Source organism: Heterocephalus glaber, unplaced genomic scaffold (genome assembly GCF_053883595.1).
Source record: "Heterocephalus glaber isolate CG9 unplaced genomic scaffold, H.glaber_assembly_v1.0 deba00001481, whole genome shotgun sequence".
Classification (NCBI taxonomy): Eukaryota; Metazoa; Chordata; class Mammalia; order Rodentia; family Bathyergidae; genus Heterocephalus; species Heterocephalus glaber.
Window position 1 is genome coordinate 13,778,860 of NW_028258317.1, and position 18,659 is coordinate 13,797,518.

At 36.9% G+C, this 18,659-nt stretch overlaps 1 protein-coding gene across 8 annotated transcripts in view; it reads right to left on the minus strand.

Moving 5' to 3' along the window:
- Tdrd7 (tudor domain containing 7) overlaps window positions 1–18,659 on the minus strand; it is a 74,498-nt gene that overhangs the window by 12,276 nt on the left and 43,563 nt on the right. For 4 of the 8 annotated variants that reach the window (XM_087183647.1, XM_004864972.4, XM_021244609.2 and 1 more), the window contains 5 exons: window positions 18,033–18,119; window positions 10,990–11,124; window positions 8,629–8,739; window positions 6,310–6,812; window positions 1,898–2,058 (listed from right to left, as the gene is read on the minus strand). In XM_087183647.1, the coding sequence (XP_087039773.1) occupies window positions 1,898–2,058; window positions 6,310–6,812; window positions 8,629–8,739; window positions 10,990–11,124; window positions 18,033–18,119 (997 nt within the window). Of the gene's footprint in view, window positions 1–619; window positions 735–1,897; window positions 2,059–6,309; window positions 6,813–8,628; window positions 8,740–10,989; window positions 11,125–18,032; window positions 18,120–18,659 lie in introns of all 8 variants that reach the window. The other 4 variants (XR_001182369.3, XR_002389439.2, XM_087183648.1 and 1 more) reach the window with 2 other exon arrangements.

The following is an 18,659-nucleotide window of genomic DNA, read 5'->3' on the forward strand; positions in this document are numbered from 1 at the left end:
TAGCACAGACTGTATATATGAGATAAGAAACCTCGAAAGTAGCTGTAGAGTCCCCAGCAATGGTAAGCACATGACCATTATGCTAGTGATGTAGGTGATGGTACCAGGCACTCATTTCCCATAGAGACCCCTTGTCTGGGAAATTCAATGCTTATGTTTGACAGAATGTATTGCCAGCACAACTTGAACATTTAAAGTGAAAAATGAAAAAAAGGTACCAGTAAATCTGAAGAAACTACTTAGAAGCTTGAGTCCAAAGCAGTCTAACAGGTGGCCACGCCATGTGCAAACTGCCAATTTTGCTTTAGATCCAATTACCCTGAGAATTTCCTTTGAAGTATAATAGACACAGTGAAAATGGCTAATATTTCAAAATAAGGCAATATAACCTTCCAATAAAAGCTGATCAATAAATAAAAGAAGAATCTATATGCATCATTTCTTTCATTGCTGAGCTCAAACAGCTTCTGTTAGTGTGTGACAAGTATGGGCTAATGGGGCTGAGGACTGCAGGGATGAGGGAGCAAAGGGATCAGGGTGGCACTGTGTGGTCACGGTGCCACATATGCCAGTGCAGCAGGACACAGCCGAAGTGATTGTGGGTATCTGCACTCCTCACCTCTTCTGGCCTCTATGCCTGTGGCTGATGCTGAGCAGCCTCTGGATTGAGCTTTATCCAACTGCTCATGCTGCCCAATGGCAGATGCCTTATAGGGGAGTCATCAACATCTGCACTGCTTTCACAAAAAATCAAAGGAAAACTTTACTGAACAATACTACAAACAGGTATCACTGTACAACTATTAAAGCAGCTCTTCAAATTTTAACTTTCTTTTCAGTGCTGGGGATTAAACTCAGGACCTCACACATGCTCAATAAGTGTTCTGCCACCGATATACATCCTCAACCCCAGCTCCTCAAATTTTAATAATAGTCAAGAAAGAGGCTGGTAGGAATGTGGTGAAATAGCACACTTACATGCTGTCACTTGAGATAAAACTGGAAACTCACTTGGCCATGAAAATGACTCTCCAATGTTTTGTGACTGTGTAATACTCCACTGTGTAGATATATAATTTGTGCCATAACAACAACTAAATATTCTCTTTCTATTGGTTATTTAGGTTGTTTTTAGTTTGTTTTTGCTAGTTTATCTGCAGGGTTTCCCTTAATGTTAAAATGAAAGGTGTAAACAATCAAATTGTTCAACTATAGGGAAATAATGATTCAGTGAAATACTCTGTACACCATTAAAAATAATTAGTGGTGCCTGGGAGTGTAGCTCAGAGGAGAATGCATTCTTTTTTTTTTCTTAGTTTCATAGGCTTTAACACAGCATTTTATACAATACAGTACAGTCTGAGATTTCTGCTTATAAGTTACCCACTTAGCAGACCATTATTATTATTATTATTTTTGGTACTGGGGATTGAACTCGGGTCCTTGAGCTTGCGCAGCAGGGGGTGAAACCACTGAGCTAAATCCCCAGCTGGAGAATGCATTCTTAGCATGTATGAGACACTACACTGAGGTAGGGGGATAATAATTAGCAAAAACATGAAAATATCCCCCAAATAGGGTAAAATACTAAGCAAGGAAAAGCAGAATGCCATATAATACTTGTATTAGGACTGTAGCTTTAGAAATATACTCATGCTTTCATGAAACCAGAGATACAAATGAGTAGGGAAAAAATAGAAACATCAGATATAATGGTATAGCGTGACTGTACAAGATCATTCAAATTATTTCCTTTATGGTCAAGATGTTGTTGGTATTACAAACACCACAACAACAAAAACTCCTCAATGGGCCAATGATTTGTGCTTGTTGTACTCAGGACAAAATGACAATATAAACTACATTGTAGCATGAGTTCAGATTCCACAGAAATTACCTGCAAGTTGAGCTGTGACTGCTTGGAATGGCAGCTTTCGGAATACGTCCATGAGGGGCTGAACTTTCCTTATGTTGATTAATTCATGCTTGCCATAATCCAGTTCATACACGGATACAAGTCCATTGGTCAGGATTCCTTTTAAAAGCACCCTGTACCACCTAGGTACACATCCGATTAAAAGGAGAAAACACAGTCAGCAGCTGCTTTAAGGTTAAGTAGATATGGTAGAAAATTAATGGCGAAATATCAAAATACAAAACTATACTCTCATAGAAGTTTTTAATCTGATGATTAAATCTGACTTGTAAACTTGTTCAATGATGTTTTCCTTTGATCTTCTGTGAAAGCAGTACAGATGTTGATTGCTCCCCTGTTGGCACGTGCCATTAGGTAGGATCATCCAAGAGATTTTTATAGGCCTCACAGAGCCAGTGGAGGAGGGCACTGATAATGTAAATTAACAACCATCCTTAAGTGGAATGAAACAGATGCCAGGGAGGATAATTAGCACACGGCCAGGGGACCCTTTCAGCCTATGGAGACAGAAGACAGGCACGTGTGGTACTCGGTCCATATTAGGAAGATGGAAAGCAGTACACAAGCTGGAGCTCAAGAAGTTCTTGAGATAAAAGCACAGAAGGTTCAAGAGGGCATGGTGGTTTGAAGCAATAATGCTAGAAGGGACAATGTGCAGAGATGGAAAGTCAGAATAGGATGGGAGGTTGAGGAGAGATTACAACAGTTTTGAATGAAAAGTTTACAGTTTAATTATGCCAAATGAGAACATTAAACACCAAAGCAAAACAAAACCCAACCCATCTTCTAAAAGACAGAACCTGGAAAAGGTAGGAAAGCGTGGGGGAGGAAGAGGAGCTTGGTTTCAGCTCTGGAGCTCAAGGTACCAGAAAGAGATTCACATGAATATACTTTTTCCCCAACCTGGGCCTACATTAACATTGTCAAAAAAATGAGAAATACCCAGACAACAAGTTTAATATAAGAAAGACCACTTTAAAGTCTTAGTTTCAATCACATGATTAAAAAGGACAAATAGATTATGGAAAGGAACACTATGGTCTTGGCACCTGAATGGTGTGAACCTGCCTCCCCCTCAGCTAGCAGGCCCAGCTATTCTCTGGAAAGGTTTATCAGCCACAAGTCCACTGCAAGAGCAGACCCTTTACTGGAATACACTGCTAGGCTGGGCTGGCCAGCAAACATCTAGAGGAGAACGGGTCTAGGAACCCATGCAGGTCCCCTAAGGTGAACAAAGGGGACAACTTTACATAGTATGTGACTGGGGGAGTTCTGGAAGAACTCCTGAAACCTTCAGATGGGTTCAAAGTGCAAGGAGCAATAATGCATGAGCTCCAAACACAACTGGGGCACAGAAAAGATTCATGACTAGCTGAGCTCTGGGGGCTAAGCAGACTTGAGCTGGAGTCACACCTGGGCCATTTTCCAGTTGTGTCACAGAAGGCTCTTTATTTACCCTCTCTGAGCTTCAGTTATCTCCAGCAATAGTTAATTTTAATTCACTTGCATAAATACTATGTAAAAAGTGCCTAGCACATTACTTGGCATAATAGTAGATACTTAGCAAATGGTAGCTATGATGTAGAAGAAAAACTGTATAAATATGAACTTCAAACCAAATTGGAAAGGAGTTTCCATATGTGGAAATGCCAGTTTGGTAAAGGCTGCTAATTTGTGTAAGTGCAAGGCATGATGAAAACACTTAGTTATCACCAATTGCTATTGTCTTTAAATTACATGGGGGAAAATGATGGTGGTCTTTACTGTTAGTCCATAAATAAGTGCAGAGCAGTGAGGATAAAGTCTCAGAAAAATATGTTGTATTTCTATTTATCTTTTGATTTTCCAAACTAGTAGCTTACATAAAAGGCTTCAGTTTTGACTAGATTACCAACTTCAGTGTAGGGTGTTGCCTGTAGTTTGTTAAAAACTCAAGATTCTGGGGCTCCACTAGAGAGTCTGATTCAAAAAGTCTGGGGTAAGGAAGGAGAATCTGTATTTTGGGCCTGGGGGTGGTGGTGGTGGCGGCAGGAATCGAACTCAGGGACTTGTGCTTGCCAGGCGGATGCTGAGCCACTGAGCTATATTCCCAGCTCAGAGGATCTGTATTTTTAACAGTATTTCCAGGCATTTCTTAATTAGACAGATTTGAAAACTACTGCAATAAAAAGTGCTATCTGATATTCCTAAGTCTTAACTTACTGTGGTTGGGAACAAGGCTTAGTAAATAGTTCTGAGACTTAAGCAAGATTAGAAGCTCTATACACTTTATACTTGTAAAGTGTGTGTGACTTTTAAAAAATCAGATTATTTGTTCTTATCTATAAAATATCCATTGGTTATCTGGTAACAAATTAGCTTGTTTAAATCTGAGTCTTGGGGCTGGGGATTTAGTTTAGTGGTGCCGCCGCCTGCCTCAAAAGTGCAAGGTCCTGAGTTTGATCCCTGGTACCAAAAAAAACCAAGAAACAAAAAGAAACCCCATTAAATCCAAGTCTTGGGACAGAATTGTTCAAACTCATGAAGGCTAGGTGAGGAGTTAAGAGAGCCTACACTACAGGTCTCTAGTTCATGAGTTCTTCCACATACAACTCCTTTCCTGAAAGTAGGAACTTCCTACCATTAATCATCATTAATTTGTTCCCTCCTTCGTAACTGGTTACAACTAGTTTAGTTTTAATTGTAATTAAATTATCCTGCAAAGAGTTCTGCTTGAAGCAAATTTACACAAATTGAAAAGCGTGTGACATATAGTTTGTATATTATTCAAAATGAGCGCTATTAGACTTTCACTTTTGAGAGCTGAAAATTAGGTTTATTTCTCCCATGAAAATGGCATGTTTGTTATCTTAATGCCTATGTTTGTTATCTTAAGAATAAAAGCATTTCACATAAAAAAAAAAAGTTTGACCTTTTAAACTGAATATTGGGATAGTGTGTATGTATGTGTTTTAGAGAGAAGAGAGAAAACAGATTTTTATCTTCAGCATTAACAAACAAGCTCATTCATTTCCCCTAGGAAAGCTGGGATGCAGACAGTACAGGCACAGTTGTGTCACTTGCCAGGGCTTGGTGGCATGCATAAAGAGGGATGGTAGAAACTGGAGAGCTTGGGCTTCGTTAGGATGAAGCCAGCACATCCCAAAGGATTTTAGAGAGCAGGCATGGTTCCAAATGTGACAATACGGGAAAAAAGATGCAAGCATTAAGCAAACCTAAGAATACAGTTTTCAGGGTCCCAAGGCCCCACATTAGTGAAATAATGCACTGTCATTCCTTACAAAAGGTAGCACACGGCTAGGAAGCAACTGGCAACGTATCTAAAAAATTTGGGGGCTGGGGCTTTAGCTCAGTGGCGCCATGCCTACCTTGCAAGTGCAAGGTCCTAAGTTCAATCCCCAGTAAGAAAAAGAAAAAAAAATTTTTTTGTCATCTTTTAACAAGGAATTTTTCTTCTAGGAAATAACCACAATTAGAAAGATTTATAATTTATAATAATCTATTATTATTTGTAATAGTGAAAAATCTGGGAGGAAAAACCCTTCATAACAACAAAAGAAAATGTTAATTAAGATTTCTCCATGACAAATTACCATTAAAAATATCTCTAAAATTTACTATGTGGAAAAATGTTTGTAGCATAATGTAAGGGGGAAAACGCAGGTATAACTTTACCTGTAATAATAATAATAATAATACACCAGTTATATAAACATGCATAGAAAAAACTAGAAGAAATTTACATAAGCAGTTTAACAAGTGCTAAGTTTGGGTAGCTGATTTTAGTTTCTTGTGCTTTTATGTATTTTCTAAATTTTTCATAATAAACATTTTAAAATAAGGAAGTTATTCAATTAAAAAACGGATTTTTGGAACAAAAATAATATTCTAATAGAAAAATAGGGACAACATTTAAACCTTTATTTTAGGTAATAATTAAATTTTAACAGGAATATGATTACTAGATTTTTAGATAAATGACATTATTTTAAATATGAGAAAAGCTATACAATTCACTCATTTTTCTTTACATTCAAAATTCCCATTCTTGAATATACCCTGAGACTATAAAGCAAACTAAAAGGCAGATGATGGGAAACAGGGAGGTCAACTTTGTAGAGATGGGAAGGGGACCTAAAGATGAGGGAAGATGGGCAGTAAAGATGGGGAAGGGAAAGTAAAAATGATTCAGAGGATACATATGTGTATCAATATCACCTGATGAATGTATTCATTATGTATTGCAAACATATACTAATAATTTCCTTTCCTGAGGTTCAAAATCCCCTTAAAGAGATTAAAGACCCTTGGCATTGATCTACAAATTCTTCTTAGGTGTCAAATAGAATAAAAGGCTTTGTCCAAGGACCTACTTATTTTCCACCTTTGCAGCATACACTTGGTCTTTTTCCAGTGGTATGTGGCGCTCTTCAGACACACTATAATACAGAATCATCTCTTCCATCAGGACTTCCAGCTTATGGATCTCCTGCCAAGGTTGGATGACAAAGTAGCCTGGGTGACAGGCCACAGGCACATACACATCCATGTGCTGCCCAGGCTTTGACAAGTGGACAGGAGGTGGCAGCTCCTCCATGGAGAAGGAACAAGTATAGTCCACCATGGGCTTTTTGATGACTTTGGGGATGTTTTTTTTGACATTGTCTCCTATGCTACCTGCCACAGGCACACTGCCATTTCTGCTGCTGGGAGAGCTGACTGTGCTGGACACAGCACTCAGAAATACATCCTTCTGATGCTTCCACAGGTCTGCATTTGTAATCTGGTGGTTAATACTGCGATGAGGATCAGGGAAGTTCTTAGGAGTAAATAAATACACATACGCAATCCCCTTGGTTTCATCCACTTTTGTAACCTTTGGAAAATGCAAAAAAAAACGATATAAGAAATCCAAATTCACATTGAATTCTGAGAGGCAATTATATTAACCTTAAATATTAAATGTAGTATTTTGCAAAGAAAAAACTTGCTAAGGTTCACTTTAAGGTAAGGTGAACCATCTATCACAGTATAGCAATAAATAGACAACTCAAAATAGCCCATAAGGCAACTGTAATCTAATAGAAATGAAAAACTGAGAAAACCTTAAAACTTGCTAGAGGTTGTTATCATAGAGAAAAAGGAAGTAGTTCTATATGTCATAATTAAAGTTTTTAAATTAATGACATTTCAAAAGATTCAAAATAGAAAGAATAGTATAATGAACTCCTATGTGCTCGTCACCCAACCTCAACAATAAAAACAATCCTGAGAGGGCAAAAGGTTTGATAAGCATTTGGTGTCAGGCTGGTGCACCCTCTGACTTGGTGGGAAGGAAAAAGCTTTGATGTCCAACACATTCATAAAGATTTCTGGTCTAAATTCCCTGTTTAGTTCTAATATATGTGCTTTCCTCCCATCTCCCTCCCAGCCAAATAGAGAAAAGGGACCTAGGGGGAAAAAGAGTTTGATGAAAGCCCATAGCACAGGCCTAGATGGCAATTTTGAACTTTTGCCCAGGGGACCTTCTGACTTCTTAACTACCTCTGCTCTTTCTATAAGGGGTTGCCTATGTGAGACCAAACACTGATAACTGGGGTGGCTCTGTCACGTGTCCCAAAGGCATCAGCTCCTCTGATTTATCTTAAGATTTATCTGGTTTACCTTAGGAAGGACAAAAGTGAGATACTTTCAGCTACATCTTTAAACACAACTAGAAATAAAAGGCAGAAACAGAGGAAGAGAGGGAGACACCAGTAAAGCACTCCATCACACTAATTTACATTTAAAAAGTCTTTTTCCCCAGATATACAAGTGTATTTAAATTCATCCTTTGAAATACTAATGAGATGCTGACTTCTAATTTATTTTGATATTTATGATAGAGGTATCATTTTAAAATTTACCATTAAGAAGTATTTTTATTGAATATCCTATACCATGGCTTTAGGAGCTTGACAAGTAGCTGAGACACTAACAAGTAGCTGAAAAAACAGCTACTTCATTAACATGTGACAACTGCAAAATATTAAACAGTACATAATTATGCATGCAATGCTATAACCCTTAGAGAAGTATATAGATAGGAAAGTTTTGTTAGAGTGTTTTAGAAAGCTTAGTGAAGATACAGCTTAAGCCATTTCATGGTCACATATTTATATAAAATAGTATCTGCATCAGCTAATAAAAGAAAAAAATCTCACATTTCTGGTCCTGGAAATATGAAGAAGGTTTTTGAAGATGCAAAAGTGCAGAAAAATGAAACAAGAGCAAGTGAAAGAAGCAAAGCAGTTTAAACTTACAAAAAAACAGAGCAAATGCCAAAATTAAAAACAAATGAAGATAATACATTTTATGCTAGGGAAAAATAGTGGACTTAATTGATTCTCAGAAACATATATCAAGAGATATGTGATTAAGTCCTCTGTAGGGGACTTAATTCCTTATCACAACGCAAAATTGGAGCAGAAAACTATCTCTGCTATCTTATTAATAATGAAGACAATTATATAAATGGTTTAAAAGTAATACAGGAGATACAGGGTAACTTATTAAATGGGAAACAAACCATGAAATGTGTCTGATGTGAAAGCATTTATTTATAGTAAGATAAAATTTTTTCTCAAAAACCACTGAGCCTTTCTGGCTAGAAACTCCCTTTATAGGGGTAAAAGGACCAGTAAGATACTAACCTTAATGCTGCAGTCTGAACAATTCAAAACAGAATCTCTTAACCAAAGCACAGCATCTGGTGTCCACATGCCAACAGACTGTGGAAGATCAGCTAAAGAACACTTTACAGCCTGATGGGAAGAAAGTACACACTTAAAAATAACTATTTATGAATAATGTCACTATTATTTTCTTGCAAGTCAGATGTTGCCAGGAGAGCAAGTAAGAGCTACAGCTGATAATGATAATCACTGCTCTTGGCTTGAGCTATGTCCCTGGCTCTATTTATAACACTACTACCGTCTTTCCTCCTTTTATCAGCCAGGGCTTGTACCAGGTGCTTCTCACCCCACAATACTTTTCTGCATGACAGATGCCATGACACCATTTTGCAGGTGATGAAATGACTCAGAGACTAGCTTGTGGAAGACCACAATGTTGAGCAGTCAGGGTTGTGACATATATGCAGATCTTCCCGCTCAGTCCAACTTAATGAAGTGGCACTTAAAGGAAACCCAACTCCTTTCAGGCTCTCTCTGGAAGCTTATGGGCTCCACTCCTCATCTCCTGAGCATCTCGTGGGTGCCAAGCATTTGTGCTCATCTTTTGATGAACGTTGTGATGAGAATTAGAAAGGATAGGAAAACTGATGTTCACGGGACCTGAAAGCCTTATTTTCACCAATACTCTTTACCATCCCTACCACTACCCAAGTTGCTGAAGAATGGCCACTGTAGAGAATAAGAGGTGAGCTTGCAGATCCTTTTGTGTGAGCCTTTGAATTGACGGAGGCAATTTTGTGAGGGGTCTGAAATCTACCTTCCAGATTCCTTCTTTCCTCTCTAAGCCCCTTCTCCTCTATCCTACCTCTACCTTCTGGGCTTGGGCTCCAAGCCTCTCACTGTACTAGTTGCACGTGGTGAGGAGGTGGTCACTCAGAGCTGAAAGCACTCCGGGATCTGCTGGGACTGGTGAGCAATGGCCAATGAGGCCTGGCTACAGAGAAGGCTACAGAGCTCCCAAGGGCACTGCTTACCAAGGAGGTCCTTAGGACAGTCAGATATTTTAGTTTACTAAAAGAGAAGCTAGAAGTAGCCATTCTGGGGAGAAATTTTCTGACTTTAAAATCCTGGTAACAAATTCACAAGTTTAAAATACTGCTAGAGACAAGTCAAACCATAATGTTTATGATCAGCTTTCACTGACAGACCATCAGTTTGCTACTGTGACTTGGACCTCTTAGGAAGATGTTAACCAGAGGACTGGGTGAGGAGGCCTTTAAGGGTCCCCAACCAGTAGTCCTCACATCTACCTAAGAATGAATTTCCATACGATTAAATTATTAAAAAAAAGGTCTAATACCAGGTAATGCAGCAGCAGAAAGAGGATACTAATGTACGACTTTCAGACAGACAGCAGTGGTCTGGATCCCTCTCCCCTCCAGGCTAGGGAACTTTTTCAAGGTAAGGCTGACCTTGGACCAATGTTTCAATAAGGAGCTACAGAGGCCAAACTGTTAGACAGCAATAGTAACACGAAGAGACTATCAACTTCCAGTATTACAGCTGAGCAATAGAGCAAAAATGATTTTGAAAATGGGCTTGAATAAATGTTGAGCAGATTCTCTGTAAGAGTCATTGTTAAAAAAGGCAATAGTCTGGAGTGAGAAATGCTAAACAGCTATATTAGTTATGGACAAACTGGTTTTGTATACTGAGTATGATGACAGAGGTCCTCTGGAAAATATTAGTCAAGGCGCATTTTGCTATTACAGAGTATTAGTTTTATTTTTTTAAAAATATATTAATTTCTATACAAAAATCTGTACTTCTCCCAAAGGAATTAAATGGTTCTGTTAACTTTAATGGACTAAAAATAATTAAAATTTCTTATTATTTGAATGTTTACTAAGAGGGGAAGGATAGGCTGTTAATCTTTTTATTAAAATGTATGAGAGAAGACATATAATAAATGAAACATTTAACATATGAATAGATTTCCAGAGAATTGCTGACTAATTTAACTATGAACTCTGGAAATAAACATTTACATACAATGTTCTGGAGCTGTGTAGAAGTCAGTACTGGCATTTAATAATTAAAATAGAACCTTTAACTGGACAACACAGCCTAATGACTTGGTGTACTTGAAAACAAACATATCACACAATACTCTGTAAATGTGACTGGGCTTCTTGTCTTAGAAAAGTTTTACTTCTGAAAACTGGTAAATAATCACACTTGGATAATTTGATATTTTGTTTTTTTACAAGCTAGGACTTTGATCATAGATCAAAATCGAGAGAGCATCTCATAACACAATTATAAATAAACACCTCCAAACCTCTCCCAGAAAATCTCCAGGTTTACGACTAATCGTACCTGAGGTGGTATTGAAATCATTTCTTGTAGAAACCGAGGTGGAATTTCTCTGAGCTTTGACACTTTCACAGAGGTTGCGCTGCCAGCGTCAAGGAACTGAACATCAAGAGCTCGGCTGCTGTGAACATTTGTGATCTGAGGTAAGACAAGCATTGGCTAATTTATTAGCATATGCAAAAGACCAAAATACTTCTGTGCAATTACATCTTACAAAGTCCTAAATTTCATATTAAAAGTAACAAAAATTATGTTATTAATTTAAAAACTTCCCTTAATTTAAAATGTATTTGTATACCAAATATTATTTTAGAGTACAACTGATTTTAATATCTAGCTTTTAATTCACTTAATCAGTAAACTTCATAAAAATAATATTTACTATTTCTCTGATTCTAGGACATTATGAAGTAACCTGATACATTAACAAATACTACTGATTGGAAGATACAGTCTGATATTTTAAAATCATAACATATTTTATAGCTTCACCAGAGAATCTAGTAATTCTTATCATTCTCTGCTAACAGAAAAAACTTAAAACTCAGGAAGTCATAGAGAAGTAAAATAAAGTTCAAATTAATAGTTTCAAAAATGGAGAAATTAGGGAGTGGGTGTGATGGTGCACCCTTGCAGTCCTAGCTACTCAGGAGGGGCAGGAGCGTGGCAAGTCTGAGGTCAGCCTGGGCAACTTAGTGAGCCTCTCGTCTCAAAACAAAAAAATTTAAAAAGGGCTGGGGATGTAGCTCAGTGGTAAAGTGCTTGTCTAGCTTGAGTTAAGGCCTGGGTAGTTTAAAAAGCAAAAAAGGAGAAACTACAGAGTCAAGCAATAATTATCTCTATAATTATTTGTACAACTGTCAAGAACAAATATATCATACAACACAGGATCTGCTTCTCATTAATCATTTTTTCCTAACTTCCATACACCAATAAGATAACACTTAAACCTTTTGTCTTTCTCAAAAGTAGACAACACACAATTTGATAATAATACAAATAATATCACATATCTATATAAAGTATTTGGGCATATACTGAGAAGGTGGTTTTTTTTTGTTTCTTAGTTCTGTGGATAGAACCCAGGGCCTCGTGCATGGCTGGGCAAGTATTTTACCATTATTCTATTACCACCTCCCCCAACTTATTTTGAGCCAGGGTCTCAGTGAGTCATCCAGGTAATCGTCCTGCCTCAGCCTCCCAAATAGCTGGGATTACAGATATGCACCATGACCAACGAGAAAATATTTTTGCCCAAAATGCATAATCTGAATTTAAACATAAAGATACTCAAATTGAGAGATAATTACAAAATGATGTTACTTTTCAAAAGGCCAGGAACAACAAAGACTGATTAATTACAGGTTGGAGGGTACTAAGAAGACGTGACAACTGCATACAACGTAGGATCTTGCACTGGATCCTGGACCAGAAAAAGAACATCTGGAGGACAATTTGGGAAATATCAAATAGTTCTGTAGATTAATTAATAGTATTATATTACTGTTAATTTCCTAGTTTTATAATTATACAATGGTTATTTAAGATGTTAAGATTTGAAAAGTACAGGGCAAATAGGAGCTCTTTATACTATTTTTGTAACTCTTTAGAGTATGAAATTGTTTAAAAAATTTTAAAAAGTATTTCTACATTTATATATTATACACTAAATAGCACAAAGTTTTAGGATATGAATAATGTCATGTTCTTTTCAATATGTCATGTTTTATGGGCCGGGGATTTTGCTCAGTGGTTCCAGTGGCTGCCTCGCAGGTGCAAGGTCCAGAGTTCGATCCCTGGTACCCCCCCCCCCCCCAAAAAGTTCCAACTCAATATGTCACATTTTAAAATTTATGGCTAAGTATGTAACACAAAACCCTTGGTCATACAACTCTAGACATCAGTATTCTGGTACATATTCACAATAATGACAATAATTACTCCAAAATTGTTGTTTTCACTGATGTAGACATGACCAAGTTTTACTTCAAGAGAAAATCAGTACAATTTATGAAAACAATGCTGTGCAGCATTTTTAAAAAGCAATAAAGCAATGATTCTTATCCTCTTAGGGTGAGTTTCTGTGACAGTCTTAAGAAAATTATGCATCCTTTCCCCCCCAAATGTAAAATGCAAACACATACACACAAAAAGTATGCATACAATTCTCAGAAGCTTTAGGGACCTCCTAAAAGTAAAGATCCTTGCATCTATGTGAAGAACCTATGCATTCAGAGGGAAAAAAAAAACCCACAAAAAATAACAATGGTAAGCCAAGATTTTCAACTTTAGTAACTGAGCAAACTAGAAATGGAAGGCAGGGAGGGAGGGAGGTGGGGAGGAGGGATGGACAGAGGTAAAGAGAGGAAGAAATAACAACCACAAAAATTCGAAACCTGCCTTTTAAAAAACATAGAAATAAAGGATAAAATTCTTTCCAACTTTGTAACTTAACTTGCAAGAAAATAAGGCAATTTCTAGGGGCTAGAAATAGAAGAGTATGTGAACACCAAAGCCAACTCTATCTTGGACAAGATGTGCCCTCAGACCCAAGCAAGAGGGAGGGAGGATCTGAAACACTCTTACTGGAGAGCCAGAACTCTCAAAGGGCTCTACCCTCATTGGAGGGGTGACCTTAGAGAGGTACTGATAAGGCTAAAGCTATGCATTCCCTGTACCCAGAAACTCTTGTATGCAACCTGGGAGATACACATAGGAGGGTTTATGGCAATGTTAATTTATAAGAAAAGTTACAATCTAAATGGTTATCATCAGACTCCCACAAGCACAGAGGAGGTGAGTCACACACACTCCACCCCCCCACCCCACCCCGCCCCTGTAGAAATGAGAAGACACGTAAACAAGTCTCAAAACTGGACTTTCAGATCACCTACAGCAACCCCAAAGGGAAACGAGATGGAACACTCTGATACTCAACCACCTGGACTCCCTGAACTGGCAACAAAAAAGAATCTGGAAAAAATGAAATCAGAAATAATTTCTCAGCTAACAGGAGAGACTGTGCTCCTAGTGCAAGACATGATTAATAAATCTGGAGAGGAGCTCAGGAACATGATGGAATCCCAACATGGGAAACAAATGGAATCCATAAAACAGATGCAAACAGATTTCCAGGACATGAAAAACTCCATTGAAAGTCTACACAGCAGAATGAGCCAATGTGAGGACAGAACTTCAGATACAGAAGATAAGATTGCAATTAGTGAGGAGGAAAAGAAAAATTGCTTTAAAATTGTAAGAGACCACGAGAAATCAATCCAGCAGCTGCTAGGTGATGCAAAGAATAACATAAGACTGATTGGAGTCAATGAAGAAACAGGAGAGAGTGCAGATAACATAAAAAAACTTTTCACAGAAGTGATGGCAGAAAACTTCCCAAGCAGAGGAAAAGAACTTGATATACAGATAAGTGAGGCATATAAGACTCCAACTAGCCTTGATCAAAAAAAATCTACACATAGGCATATAATTGTTAAGATTCTAGAAACTCAACAGAAGAACAAAGTTCTACAAGCAGTTAGAGAAAAGAAACAAATCACATACAAAGGAAAGCCCATCAGAATCATAGCAGACTTCTCAATGCAAACCCTCAAGGCAAGAAGAGCTTAGAGTGACACATTCCAAGCCCTAAAGGAAAACAGCCTCCAATCCAGATTGATGTACCCTACAAAATTATCTTTCAAAATTGACGGAGAAATAAGATACTTTCATGACAAAGAGCACCTTAGAAACTTCATGAATACCAAACCAGCACTCCAAAAAATTTTAGACAAAATCTTAGGAAAGACAAGGATCACAACCCCAGGAAGCCTAGCAGAATGAATCTGTCAGGTGCGATAAGAGATTAAATGCAAAGGGGGAGAATCCAACAAACAGAAAAAGCCATGACAATAATAAGTCAATATGTATGAGTTATAACCATTAATGTTAATGGTCTCAATTCACCAATCAAAAGAAATAGACTGGGAGAATGGGTCAAGAAGCAAGATCCAACAATATGCTGCATAAAAGAAACACATTTAATTCAAAAAGAAACTCATAGACTGAAAGTTAAAGGGTGGAAAACAATACTCCATGTGACAGGAACCCGAAAAAAAAGGAGTAGCTATCCTCTTTGCAGATCAAGGGTATTACAAATGAAAATCTGAAACACTGTGGTCCCCAAAATTTCAGATAAGGGATAGTCAACTTATATGTACAAATCTATTGTGAATATGTGTTTTCATTCCTCTCAAGTAAAAACTTAAGAACAGGACTGTTGGTTTTTAAGAGAAATTTCTATATTGCTTTCCAAAATGGTTTTATCATTTTACATTCTCACATTAGCAGTATTAGAAAGTTCTAACTGGTTCACACCTAAGCTGACATTTGTTCTTTTAAAACTTTTAACTTTGGGCTGGGGATTTAGCTCAGTGGTTTCGCAGCCTGCTGCGCAAGCGCAAGGACCCAAGTTTGATCCCTGGTACCAAAAAAAAAACTTTTAACTTCATCTCCCTAATGAGTGTATAATTCAATTTTGTTATTGTACTGATTAGTATTTTTCTGATTCTAGTGTTGCACACCTTTCCTTGTGTTGTACTGGCTACCATCTTCTTGTGTCTACTTTTTAATTGGGTTGTCTATTAATGAGCTGTAAGAGTTCTTTATATATTCTGGTCATAGGTTATATGCATTATAAATATGGTCTGTTTAAGCACTACTTTTCATTTTCTTAATGACATCATTTAAAGTTCTAAATTTTGATGGAATCTCATTTATCAATTTTTTTGTTTTATACATCATGTTTTTTATATCTTAGGAAATTCTTGCCTACCCTAAATTCATAAACATTTTCCCTTATAATTTCTTCTTAAAGTTTTATAGTTTTAGTCTTTCATATTTAGGTTCATAGATCCTTTCAAGTTATCTTTATGTATGGAAATAAAGGGTTGAGGTTAACTTTTTATATAAGGATACCAGGTGTTCTAGTGCCATTTGCTGAAAACACTATCTTTTCCGCTGCTCTTGAGTTGAGTTTATGTTCTATAAAATGTTAATGTTAAATAATCTTTCAAAACTCAGTGGACCATATATGTGTGCTTCTATTTCCAGATTCTCTGTTTTATTCCAATGATCTGTATGTCTTTCCTTACGCTAACACTGCTTTGATTACTGTTGCTTTAGAGGAAGTCTTAAAATTAGGTACTAAATGTCTTCCAACACCATTTTTTTTCTTTTTACTTTTCTAGGTCCTCTGTACTCCTACATAACTTTTAAACTTCAATATCCAATCTTTCATTTATAGCAAGTATACATAGACCTGAATTTTTATATATACCTTGTGTTTTCTAATTCTGCTAAATTCAAATACAAGTTCTAGGGGCTCCTAGAGATTTCTTAGTATTTTCTCTGTAGATGATCATTCCATCTACATATAAAGATTTTACTTCTACCTTGCCAATCCTATCCTAATTGTGTCATTTTATTGCCAGACTATTTTGGTTTGGGCCTATGTTTCGAAGTTTAATGGACAGATGAAGAGTAGGCATATCTGCCCTTGTTCCCCACCTTAGGAAGAAAGCATTGTATCTTCCCCATTCATATAAGGCATTTTTGCTGGAAGTATGGAGTGTATGTCTTTGATCTGTTGAGAAGGTTCTGTTCTACTTCTAGTCTCCTGATAGCTTTTACCATGAACAGCTGTAGAATTTAGTCCAATACTTTTTCTCCAACTACTAACAAGATCATATGGCTTCTTCCTTTCCTTTGTTAAAATGATGACTTTTGGGGGGTGGATCTTCCAATGCTGAACCAACACTGCTATCCCTATAATAAAACCACTTTCTACATACTGCCAGATCTGACTTCTAATAGTTTGTTAAACAAATTTCTATCTATGTTCATACTTTTTTCTTCTATTATCTTTATCCAGTTTTAGGATTAGCACAATGTTGATTTCCTAAAATGAGGAGAGAAGTGTTCCTTCTTTTTTCTGCTTTAATTGTTTGATATAATTTATCAGTTAAAATGTATATGAGCCTGTTATTGTCATATAGGTAGGTTTTCAAGCTAGGAACATACTTTCTTTAATAGGAGCTATTCAAATTTTATATTTCCTCCAGAGTTAGTTTCATTGATTTGTCTTCCAAGGTACCTCTTAGAAGGTGTCAAATTTATTTCAAAAAAAGATTTTTGTAATATGCTTTATATATCCTTTGAAATTCTGTAAAATCTGTGGTAATGTCTTCTACATCTTGACATCTGTAATTTTAAAAATGTATAATTGATATTGTGTTATAGGAAGAAAAGGTCTAAAGGAGTGGGGGAGTGGGAGGGGTAGGGGAAAGGAAAGAAGGGGAAAAGGAAAAAAATGGAAACAAAGTTTCTGCAAATAGGCAAGGGTGGAGGGGGTGAAGGGTGGGCAGGGGAAGGGGAAAAAATAAGAACCAAGATACTCATGTAATGGTACAAGATCCCAATGATGAATGTAACTGTATTTTATACCTAAAATGTACCAATAAACTTAATGGGAAAAAATAAATAAATAAATGGTCATCATCAGGAGAATGTTTGCATATTGTGTGGTAATGTTTACATATTCGTTTTGTTATATCATACAGCAGTGAAAATAGATGAACTAGAGCTGCATAAATCAACATAATGAGTAAAAAAGCATGTTTCAGAAAAATAAATACATTTTACTATTTACATAAATTTTAAAAATATTCATTTAGTCATATTCATTTTTACTATACATATTATAAATGAAAATTTTAACTTTAGTTCTATCTATATATTAAAACATATAGTAAAAGAATGTGTACAAACATTAAAAGTCTAAAGAAATGAATAGGAATGAGAAACACCAAACTCAGGGGTGCTGGCAAGAGAAAATGGAAGGCACATAGGGCGCTCAACCATATTGGTGATATTTTTTCTTCTATAAACTGGTGATGAGTCCGTGAATGTTTATTCCATCTTTTAAAATCCTGTATGTTTTAAATATTTCATAATTAGTTTTAAAAAGTTAAGTTACTGATTTTTACCTCTACTCGTAACCATTTTCCTTTGCAATGGAAGAGGCAAATTTTCCCACAGAAGGGTAATGAAATGAAGTACTCAGAGGTCACATGCTGTAAAAAAGAAATGTAAGATATGTTTATAACTCTTAACAAAGAGTATATGGCTACACCATTAGAACCAGACATCTGAAGCACAGGCAGACTGTTCACACACATGTAAACAGACTTCCCATGAGCCAAAGGGGGAGCTACAGTGGAGGCAGTAAACACAGGAGGGGTGCTGCCAAAGTCAGTGATTTACTCTACCCTATTGTACAGGCTCACAAATCAGCCCTGTTAAAATGTTAGCAGAAGGGCCAGGGATTTAGCTCAGTGGCACCGTGCCTGCTTTGAAAGCACAAGGTCCTGAGTTGATCCCCGTACCAAGAGCAAACAAACAAAAAATGTTAGCAGAAGTCAGTGATCAATTTAGGTTTTGGCTCCATCAGTTACATATGAATAGGGATTTTGATCTGACAAAAAGTTAGAGGTGGATGGATGAAGAGTGAAGAGGGTGGACTAGCTGTCCAGAAGAGCTCTTCTTTCCACTTTCTAACATTTGGATTCAAAGATAAGATTTTCATTCCAAAACAAAAGAAATGTTATCAACGC